General features: G+C 39.1%; 1 protein-coding gene across 1 annotated transcript; it reads right to left on the reverse strand.

Annotated features, from left to right (window-relative positions):
- Positions 1 to 3,046: 3,046 nt before the first annotated feature.
- Positions 3,047 to 7,434, reverse strand: rhof (ras homolog family member F). Its single transcript, XM_080527997.1, has 5 exons — positions 7,042 to 7,434; positions 6,570 to 6,657; positions 5,227 to 5,336; positions 4,028 to 4,162; positions 3,047 to 3,776 (listed from the first exon to the last, which is right to left on the reverse strand). Exons 1-5 carry the CDS (start codon positions 7,174 to 7,176, stop codon positions 3,612 to 3,614), a joined length of 633 nt encoding a protein of 210 aa, XP_080384123.1. The 5' UTR covers positions 7,177 to 7,434; the 3' UTR covers positions 3,047 to 3,611.
- Between the last annotated feature and the right edge of the window lie 4,523 nt (positions 7,435 to 11,957).

Genomic DNA, 11,957 nt, shown 5'->3' on the forward strand with positions numbered 1-11,957 from the left:
TTTCAGTTGTTGAATAAACATTTCGATTGGTTGGCAACTTGTTCCCGGTTTCACCATCTGCTGTCACATATTCTAAAACATCCTAGGCACTGCCATTTGTTCAGTCATTTACAACCGTCTTTTTTAACTAACATGTTTTTTCAGTATGCATTGAGCTTAACATGTATTTCACCCAGTGTGCTGTTGAACGTAAATCTGTGTGCTCTTTGGATATTGACACGCATATATTGATGTGGGTCCACACATCTAACTAAAGGCTTCTCATTTCAGCACATAATCAGGACTCATAATGGACACTTACTCATTTTAACAGATCTATTGTACTCCTGCAATTAGGTTGAATTGGCAGCCATATTGTACTCTGCTGCTCTATTTTAATGATTAAGTCAGGTTTTGAGTATGCAACAGTCCTGTCTAATGGTCGAAACCTTGCTTATCTGAGTGGCTGGTGCTGTAACCCGTCTTAGACACAGTGACTTGGTGATGGATGTGTCCACGGAGTCCTCTGATCACAGAAAAGTTTGGCTTTTCAGAAATCTGGAATCTAGTCCAAAATGATAACATTAGGAAGAGTTATTTTGGAAACTTGTCCAGATTATGTGGCGCATAACATGTTGGTTGTTTGATTTAATCTTGGTCACACTTTACTGTAAAAGTCCACTAGTCTATATTATATAGAATGCTGCTATGAGCACTGGTACTGTGATAAACTGTTGAGGAATAATGTCAAGCAAAAGTGTGCTGGATTAGTGTGAGATTTATTGTAATGCATCAAATCAGAAATATGGCCAAATTTCATGAGTTCCACTTCAATATCATTCAATAACATTGACATATCATATTTGTACTGTAGTATTAGATGTGAATTTTGAACAAATGAATTGATTTGAATAATGTCAGTACATTGAGGCAGCCAGGGCCTAATGCCTTATCTCTCCCTGTAGCTTGTCACAATTGTTTGTTTGTTTAGCATTTTTGTTCCATTTTGAATCAAATGTCCTGTTTAGTTATTGAGAAAATGTGATGTCTTGGAATCATGTCATAGTTTGTCTTGTGTTCATGTCATAAATGCATTCTGGTCTTGAAGGGAACCACTTTTTTGTTTTCACTTGAGGGCATAATCTAAAGCATGTTATTGACTATTACACCAAAATGTTACATTTTGTAACTTTAGAGCCACCACAACGCACAACCTACCCTGTTTTCCTCATGTAGTGTGATAGTGATGTCATGTTCATGCCTTGATTGTCCCATCATAAGACTGTAACCTGTGCCTGAACATGCTCAACAAGTTATTTCATTTATAACAAGTTCAGTCTCTCACTATGTGTACATTGCTGTAAGACAAATAAAACATTTGATTTAAGATCGATCTGTCTTTTTTATCATGCTGGTGGGGTGAAAACTGTATATGCCACATTCATGCCATATATTTGTTGCCTCTCCCCCTCAGGTGGATACTAGTTACATACATGATTTGCTAGATGCTTCTGCTTAGCAAATAAATTATACCACAACCAATTAATCTAATTACACATTATATTTGCCTATGAACTGGTCTCTTAATCAAGACGAATCGATTGAGGACACCTTGCTTTGCCATGGAATATTTCAGAGCAACCACCACTAGTGGGCACTGTCACTAAGCATTGGTGGGCTGCTCCACATCTGCTTAGCTTAGAGAAAAGAGAAACCAAGTTTATTCCGATGTGTTGTGTAAGTCATAAATAAGGGTGGAGTTTAACTGTTAACTTACTCATACCAGGGAACTAGTAGCTTCTGCCTTCTTTGCAAAGCTATTTATTATCAATAACATGTCCTGACAAGGACAGGTCAGAGGTAGCAGCCTGGTCAGTAGGCCAACAGTAAACAAAGACAAGTACACTGTATTCAGGTCATGGAAAATGGTTAACCAGCATAAGTAGGTAAACTGACACTTATTAGTTATCACCCCCAGCAGATTTGTGGAAAGGATTAATTTATCTGAAAGCACATTGGTCTCCAGTCATTACACCTTGTGTGTTAAAGGATGTTTTCCCTGAATTGATATTGAGGCTGCTGTACCATCTGAACGCTATGCAAATGCCTCATGTGTAAAGTGTTGGTGATGACACTGTACATTTCCACCCTCCTTTGTGTGACTGCTGTCTTCGCAGAAATTGCTGTCTTCGCAGGCTCTATGCTTGTTGCTTGGTCCTAGGACATTTGGACAGGTCAGAAGTTGTGTATCTTTTGAAACTGATACAGTATATACCTTAGCCCAAGGTTACAGAGCTAATAAGCTTGGTTATTCTAAATCAAGACCATATCATTTTCCACTTGCCTGTGTCGATTGTCTAAGTAAGGCAAATAAACCTTTTTAAAGCTCTCCCGTCTGGGGAGAACATCAGTGCATGTGCATGCCATACTCGTGTAGTATATTATGGGACACACACACACATAAACTGTATAGAATGTATAAACTGTATAGTTTGCCTTTTGCTATAAGGATCCTCCTGACAAGGGGGTTTTATGACTCCATATGCTCAGGATACTGTCCTTATATGGACATCTGAGGAATGACTTCCTGTGAATCTGCCCTAAACCTTTGACCTGGAATAACATTAGCCCAAAGTGACATCATATGTGGGTGTCCTTCTTTCACACCTGGGTCATCTCTACAGTAAAGGTGATAGGCTATTATTTGAAACTGTATTTACATATCATTGTTCACAAATAGGGGCATAGGGCCAGGGGGCCAGTCTCTCTCACATTCCAGCAACCTCTCCTCACCTCAGCCAGCTCCTCACCAGCAGCATCAGCTACCTTCACTGTATTTCTGTAACCATTTTTCCTGTTTAATAAATAGTCTTAGAATTCAGACGTTTACTCGTGATCTATCTCAAACAAGTTACTTGAGTTAAGGAACAACACTCACACTCTTGTTGCAGCAATAAAGGCCACGCAGCACATCTCTACTCAACTTGTAATCTGTACCTCACTCCTCTGAAGAATTCCCTACAATATAAATTAAGAGACGATTTTCTGAATAACTTTAAGCATTGGTTAGACTTCATTGTTTCAAGGTTGACAGTTGACATTCTGTGATAAAATACAGCTCATTCTATCATTATTGAAACATTGGAGAGATAAGGAAGCATTCATGGAGAAATTGCAAAAGGCCAGCTTTGAGTATGAATCAAAATTCTTTATAAAAGGAAAAAGTTCAGTAGTAAAAAGAAAAGAAAAGAAAAGGCCTTCAATGCTTCCCTTTAGGCATAAAATAGCTGTATCATATGCCTGCATACTGCATACGGCTAGCCTAGGCCTAAGAGAAGGTAAACACGTAGAATGTTATTTATACAACTGTAATCCAAAACAAAAGTTTCACCCCGGAGAGTCCAGTGTTCAGTTTCATTGTCCAGATCAGAGAGGTTTTTCAATTGCTTTTCCTGTTCAGGCCATTGAACATCCAAACCTATTGGTATGCAGTACTGTATACTATAACATTAAAATGGACAAGCAGCAGATGGTATAACTTTGGCATGAAAGAGCACTGGTGCTCCCCTGTACCCACTGTCAGTGGACTTGGAATCCTCTGTCCTTTTACAGTACCACAACAAGGTTACAGGTCACAGGACGACACAATGCCTCTTCTTCTTACGGTGTCTAGCTTTGCGTTTGGATGCCAGGGCTTTTTTGGCAGCTTCTTTGAAAATGTCCTCCACATTCTCCCGGTATTTAGCTGAACACTCCAGGTAAATCTCAGCGCTCATCTGCCGCCTGGTCTCCTCACCCTGCAAACCCAAAAACACAACATTCAGTGGATGACATGATAAAAATGGGAGGCTAGTGAACATGGCATTAATTCAGATAGAATTAAATGTTTTGGATTTTTTTTTTAAGGAAACATTATATGTTTAAAATTTAAATTAAATTAAAAAGTATATAAATACTATATAAATATGCTCAAAAGTAAACTGGTAAAATGGTTAATGTCCCAGCTGCACCCCCTGTTGAGAAACCCTGTCATAAGTTTTTCCCTAACCTGTATATAAGTGATAGGAGCCTGATCCATGGCTTTGAGCTTCCTTGTGCGCTCCTTATCCTTCCTCAGATCAGTCTTACAGCCAATCAGGACGACGGGAACGTCACGACAGAAATGGTTAACTTCTGGGTACCACTGAGTGAGACAGCAATGCACAGGTATACAGATAGGTTACACATACCAAGCGTCAAATGTCACATAAAACCACACATGAATTTGAGTGTTACTCTCTCTACATTTACATTACAGTACATTATCTACCCTATACTGTACTTGTACAATGTTTACAGAACTTAAGCACACTGTATATACTGGGTTTCAGTGACTGGGGAGGCTGGTGGGGGCAGAAATCGGAGGACAGGCTCATTGTAATGCATGTAATGGAATGTGGAATGGTATCAAACACGATTTTGGCCACCACCATCCTCCCCTGGACAGAGCCCACAAGCAACTGCAATCAACACCACTCTGCTCTAGCCTGAACCACAACACAAACAACAAGGTTCAACAATGACTGGATGAAGACTGATGGGTTCAGAAATAGGTTCTCATTGATGAGTTATTTGGTTTTGGTCAACCTCCACTAGCTACCTCACACACCCATTGGCTCCACGCAAAGGCGTGTTTCTTTTGTGTTCAACCCCCGTCCCTTGCTGTGGTGTTGTATGCTTACAATGTCTCACTTTGACTACATTCCCCCTCGTCTTTATCCGACTGTTTGCATTCATACCACTCTATTGACATTTCACTGCTCAGTGAGGGAGTGTTCCAGCACAGTCCCAGTTTGTTTTTCAGGCAGACCCACTAGGGTTGAAGGTCATGTGCACTGACTGAGTCACATAGAATGTACACACAGTCATATTGAAGTCAATCATTATTCAAGCTAAATTCCTGCCATGACGTCAAACCAGATACTACTGATAAGCAGAGATCACAATCCCTTTCCCACCTCTCTGTGTGGATATGTGTAGTGCAAACAAAGCTCACTAAATCAAGCTCAAAGTAATGTTGCACAGTACTGCTGAGATTGTAGCAGAACTCGCAGCCCTGTAAAATTCACCCTGTTGTTAGTTGCTGTGTATGTAGCTGTTATTGTGGGGTAGAATTAGAATGTGCTCCTTAATATCGGCTACACTGTTATTAAATACATGAATAAAACACATATTAAAGGCAGTTTATATGTATATTATGGAGTCTACCTTGATTAGGACATTTTCAAAACTGGTAGGGTTGGTCACGTCATAGCAGACTATTACAAGGTTGGCATTCTGGTAGGAGAGTGGCCTCAAACGATCATAGTCATCTTGGCCTGAAAAAGAGACACAAAAACACACACATTCACTTGTTTGCTGATTAAATAACTTCGAAGAGGGGGACAAAGGTACCCAAATATTAGATCCACTGGGAGCTAAAAAGGGTAGATATATGAAAGGGTGGGTCCCAATTTCAAATAGAGAAGTTGTGTCATTATACCAGTTCTGTTTTTCGAATAGCAACATCTGATCATGGAGCAAGCTGAAACACAGCCATACATGTATGCTGAGGGTGAGGTATAAAACCACATCCTGGCTTTAACTTCCTTTTCCTGTGAAATATGAGGGCCGTGGCGGCAGTTAGGCAAAGATAAGCCGTCAACTCATAGTGGAGACATTGCATGTCATGGGGTTTTCCTAGAAACACAATAATAAGCCATTTATATCTACAGTTGTACATTTGAGCTCAGTGATAGTATTCATGTTATTCTTCCAATGTAAGGCACTGTAGTTGTAGGACTACTAATGTGATCTAACATAAGCCTCCAACTGACACTTCTTCCTCAAATATAACTCAACTAAATATAATCAGTGGAAATAAACCATTGGTATTTGCAATTAAGTCAATAAAACACTGATGTTCAATATGTAAAGATTGACCTATTTGAGCTGATCATTTTCAATTGAATTGACATTGTCTAGTTGTAAGTAAAACAATACAAAAATAAACACACTTGTGATAACCACAGATGCAGTGTTTCTTTTTAGATCTGCCTATACCACATCCTCTGGCACAGCAGCTTGCAGAAACACTTCTGCAATAACATTCTAACACTGCACAGTGAGTCCAAAGTCATTCTCATAGTTGGTGAACATGACATTATTTTTGCACTGTGATGTTAAGCGGTTAGTCTTACTACACTTATGGAATAAGGGCTGGTTCCATTATTCCACTTGTGTAATAGCATGTGAATACAATGGTTTTACTGCAGAAATTACAGCTATACTCATGTTGTATAAATACATTGTTTGTCCTCTATCAGTACTTTGACCTCTGACACAATTCTACCTTCTTTATCTGATCAAAACAGAATCAAAATGCCTCTAATCAGACATGACAGGTGATGCTGGCTGTTACTCCACACTCACAGGCCAAGCTCCACACCCTTATTTCTTTCACATTCCTGTACATTGGGTTGGAGCTTAGCCATGGCTTTGAAAAAGATAATGATCACTAATAACCATGTTTAAAGAACTAATCACTAATAATCATGTTTAAGGAACCTTACCAGCTGTGTCGTAGAGGTTGAGCAGGATTTCTTTCCCTCCATAAGAGACTGTTGTGACGTATTTTTCAAACACAGACGGGGCATACTTCTGTTTTAAATAAATCATAAAGAATTCAGTCTTTCAATCATTTAGCATTTCATCAATATAATACTCTAAATACATACATATGGAACATTAGTTTATACTATAGAATGTATCAAAAAATGTAAAGTATTTTGTTCTCAACACATGATGAGTAGGATAGGCCTACCATAACTGTAATCAATGTTGTTTCAAGGTATCATATTTTAATACATATTTAGAATATTTGTTTTAATACAATGTTACAAAAAAAATATTTGTGGGCGGTAGAAAGTTAATTCACTGAAAGTTGGCAGACAATATGATTATGGTTATCATATCGATACTTCCTTGTTGTAATTATCCAAGAGATCTCAATGGACACCACTATCATCTTTTGTTTCTCCTTACCTCTGGAAAGTCTCCTTTTGCATACACCATTAGAAGAGATGTTTTCCCACACCCTCCGTCGCCCACAATAACAATTTTGAGTTCTTCTCCCTTTCTAGCATTGCCATTGTTTGTCACTGAGCCGTTTTGTGTCATATCTCCTCCGTTAGGGTCCAACAGGCCGGCGTCATACAGAAGTAACAATCAGTTCCTCCGAAGTGAGAGAAGAAGACACATGGCAGTGGCAGAAGGATTCACCGGGAGAAATGGATCATCACTTCTCTAAGTGAGAGTTCACAAAACAGAGGAACAAACCAAGCTCGCAATAACCAGGTGTCTCAGTCTGTTCACCCCTTCCTCTTCCTCTCAGACATCAATTCTTTCCTACTGGCCCTGAATGCTCCTCTCCTCTTGCCCTCATCATTCTCTCCACCGGAAGTTTCTGTGCTGTAAGGCTCAGTCATACGTAGAGCACAAGTCTGGCTGCTCTCTCCCTCCTTCCTCCCTAGTCATCTTGCCTGTCTCATCACCTCACTGGGCGTGGGCTCATTCTGAGGCACTGCCTCCATCTAGAGCAGTGAGTGTGTGTGTGTGTGTGTGTGTGTGTGTCCTCCCTCTCAGAATGGCAAAATAAATCAATGATGATCTGAGGAGTGCCGCTGCACTGTGATCAACTCAACACCATTCCCACGGGAGAGGGGGTCAGGGATCACAGGCAAGTCTTGGCCATCAACTCCATTGATTCGCACCTATGAGGCTCCAATTCTCTATTATGAGTCCCTTTGGATGCTCAGGGGCCCAGAACATACCTTTAACTATACTTTGTGTTAATGTGTGTACAGTACCTCCCCACAGGTTCTATACTAGGCCTTTATTTGTCAAAAGTGTGACCCTATGGCACTGTTCAGCATCTCTACAATGACCCCTTTTCTGAGAGATGTCAGATGATGACTTCTCACGTCTTTTGCAACATTTGATTTTTAACTCAATTACATATCAAGACAACATAAGGCAGATTCATATGTGGTTTTATTCCAATTGAATTTGCATTAATTTAACATACATTCATGCAAAATACATATCAAAATATAACTGAGCCAACTAGCAATTAAAGAAATTATTAAACATGTTGTGAAACAATCTCTTCAATCAAGTGCTTCATTGCCACCTAGAGGAATGCCATCAAAGCATTTCAAGGAAATACATGACAATGTAGGCCTATATATTCACAACAATATGGAACTATCAAAACATGTAAACATTACATATTTGTTTGAAATCATTGATAATATTGAAACAGCATGCACTTTAATGGCGAATAAAACGCATTCTGAGCATAACACCACAGCATAGGCCCATCAGTGGCATGCACATTATTACAATTGACAATGCATAAAAATAAATAAAAATAAAATTAAAAAAAATATTCAGAATCTACAGGGTTCCATGATGTATTTGCCAATAATAATAACAATAACCTTTTTATAGCACGTTTTAGACGGTTGTTACAAAGCAATTCACATAAACATTTTTTTTTAGGGTTATGAATAACAAACTTTAAATACAGGTGAAAAACTATAGTGAGTTATAAGAGGCATAAAGGGTTAAACAAATACAAGCCAATTACAATACAATTAAAAATTATGAGTGGTACAACTGAAATCTAGTATTACAGGGAGTGTTTCGTCAATATCATTTTATAAGGGGGGGGGGGGTGTAAAGGGAATCAACTAGCCGTTTATTATGCGACACCATTTTTATTTAATTTTCTACATAATTTTCCCGTAATCTAAAATTAAACGCAGCCAATGCATTGTGGTTTCGTATAATAACAGAAAGGAACGGGAGCATTATATTGCCTCCCTAATCGTATTCTATCCCATGTGACGAAAGTCCTGATTAGGAAAGCTGTAATACGATTAAAACAAAATACTTTATGATTAATCAGCTAAAGAAACAATGGGCATAGCCTATCACAAGCAATTGGATGACTATTACTTGTTTTGAAAACGGCAAAGCCTTTATCGAAGAAGCTAAATCAGTTTATTCCGAAATTGAGAGTCTATACAATGGCCGGTTTCAAAGACTTAAACCTAGTCATGGACTAAATCACACTTTCAATGTCAAATCTCAATTGAAGATGTTTTTTAGTCTAAGATTAGGTTTAAGCCTTGTCTGTGAAACCAGCCCTTTGTGTGTTAACGAAAGTTTAAAATAGATCAGACGGTTAATGACTAGGCTTCGGTGTGTTTTTGGTATAGCCTATAAATATATATATTTTTTTTTTTTTTTTTTACATGTAGGCCTAAAGTGTCCCGAAACCTTTTTTCAGTTTTACATAATCCTTAATGAATTTGTATAAAACAAGTGCACAATATTATCTACGCACTAAAACAGCATTAGGCAGCAATAAAACTAACTGTAATGTACGGCAGGATAAATGGGCCTGTGGGCAAATCTCAAAGAATATTCTTTTCAAAAAAGCAAACCATTGACGAGAACGACGCGTAATTTTGGATATACAAAAGGAATACCCAATTGCCTACCAAAAAAAACGTGTTAGTCTACATTACGACTCCCATTATACTCACGAATGTGTAGGCTAAAATGGTTGTTGCGAGTCAGTCGTTTACCCTTCTGCGCAAGAGGCCCATGTCCTCAGTGTTGCCTATACCTTCTCCGCCTGCGTACAGAAGGGCTCGTCCCTCAAACATCCGTACAGGCGACACACACAAACATCCGTACAGGCGACACACACAAACTAACTAACTGTGTGTGTTTGTTATGTTGTTGCAATTTGCAGCAGACATGTTTGTTTGACATTTTATAAGGCCCCGTCCAGTCAAAATGGAACATTTCAAGTTGACAATCTATGTTTTAAGTAAGTATATCACTATACATCAATGTTGGTCCAAAATCAGCTATTATTAAATATATATTAAGACCCACAGTCAAAATCCACCAGTACGCTGCTACGGAAAAATACGGCCTCGTGACCTGCAGCATAAGGGTGTGGGCACTGAGAGTGGACGGATCGCATGACGAGAAAATATCAGGCCCGATCGATTGCTGCTGGTATATCTGGCATAGCCTTCTTGTATATTAGGCCTATTTGGAGAGGGCAAAGGGAAATGGTACTACATCGGCAATTTAACGTTTTAGTCTTGTGACCTTGTTATTCGACGCGTATTTTGTCCTTGTCCTATTCGAGCAGTTGTATAATAGCGCTCGAACCCTGCCTTGAAAAACACACCATTACTAGACTCCACTAAAACGAACTCCTTACACAATTTTCGGTTTATGCAAAAAGTTATGCATTACGCAATTCGAAAATCGAAACATAGGAAACCTTTATACGCGCGCGCGCACGCACACACACACACACACACACACACACACACACACACACACACACACACACACACACACACACACACACACACACACACAAAGAGAACAGGTTTCCTGTTTTTCTCCTTTACCTATTGGATGAATACATTTCTCTCTGACATCTCTTACAATCTTCTGATTGCTGGTGGTCAACACCTCGACATGCAACATGGAACCATTGTCTTGAAGGGGAAACATTGAACACGCAGAAAACCTGGAATCCCATTTGAGCATATGAGAGAAATACAGCACTATGTTCAAAATCGTTCCTGACCTTATATGGATGTGAGTGGGTGCAGCTCTCTCTCACTCTCTCTCTCTCTCTCTCTCTCTCAGACGCATGGCAACCAGCCAGATTCTCAGATGACTGTTGTTTGCCACAGAGCCATTTTAGAGCTGTCAGCTGCAGCGCTGCAACCAGGCGACGGGACTAAATGCGTCATGCAATGTTTCTCTGCTCTGTCGTTTGCATTCTGCTGCAAACTGCCACTCTGACTTTTACACACACACATACACACATACACACCACCAGTTTAAGTCAACTTGATCACAATTGATACATTTCTGATGAACAAACGTGTGTGGGAGATTCAGCACTTTTTTCAAGTTCTAAACCTCGCCCAGCAGTGGCGCAGCAACATTACCAGCACACAGTGATCTCCTTTGTCTGTGAAGAAGCCATTTTGAAACTAAGAACAGCAGAGAAGCCATTAAACGACAGTTACATATCAAAGGTCGTTTTTGGACAAGGGGGAGCAGAGAGATGTCTACAAGATTAATTTTACCCCTAAATGCATTTTAATGCTCTCAATTAAGATATCTCTCTTGGATTACATGTTTTAATTAACTGTAAGTGTCTAATGAGTATTTCATTTGAATAACATTATTTAAGAAATTACACCATTTTATTCTATATGTCCTAAGGTCAGTTTTGTTACCAAGATTTCAACAGAATTAAAAAGAAAATGAAATCCATCCTTGGTGAACATGTTTCTTAAAACGAGCCCAATCAATGTTCACATTGCTGTTGTTTACAATTAATGCATTGAGGCAGCTCAAAATCCATTACCTTTGAAATGATAGGATTTCCATTGAAGTATTACATGTCGTGTAGGCTCACGTTTGATATCTTGAAATTCACGAGGTTTTGGAATTTGACTGCAATCCTGTCTTCAGGAAGAGAGAGGAGAGCTGGTTTGCATACAGCTCACACTGATGCTGCCTGAAGATTTTTTTTTTCCAGCATTTGTTATATAGCCTACGTTGGTCAAAAAGCTTTAAACACTAGAAGTCTTTCAAGAGAAGTAGTTTTTGGCTAATTGTTTTCTTCCTTTTTAGGAGTTGCATCCCCACCCCTACTAAAAGTCACTATTTAAAGGATCCGAAGATGGGAATGAAAACGTCCCCCTTTCTTCTGCATTTAGGCCTGATGAATGTATTTCATCAAAATATTAAGGTAAATATTTTGACCAGATTTTTTTTTTTTTCCATCTGCTTCCTGTTGGACGCAGTATTTCATGAGCCTTCAAGGACACTTTCAAATAACT

The sequence above is a fragment of the Nansenia antarctica genome (assembly GCF_963989245.1).
Source record: "Nansenia antarctica genome assembly, chromosome: 4".
Lineage (NCBI taxonomy): Eukaryota > Metazoa > Chordata > Actinopteri > Argentiniformes > Microstomatidae > Nansenia > Nansenia antarctica.

Excerpts from the sequence above, each read along its gene's own strand:
- rhof (XM_080527997.1), bottom strand. The coding sequence starts at position 7,176 with ATGACACAAAACGGCTCAGTGACAAACAATGGCAATGCTAGAAAGGGA. Across the intron at positions 4,163-5,226 it reads TTGAAAATGTCCTAATCAAG|TGGTACCCAGAAGTTAACCA; the intron begins GTAGACTCCATA and ends TGTCTCACTCAG. Across the intron at positions 3,777-4,027 it reads CTCCTATCACTTATATACAG|GGTGAGGAGACCAGGCGGCA; the intron begins GTTAGGGAAAAA and ends TTGGGTTTGCAG.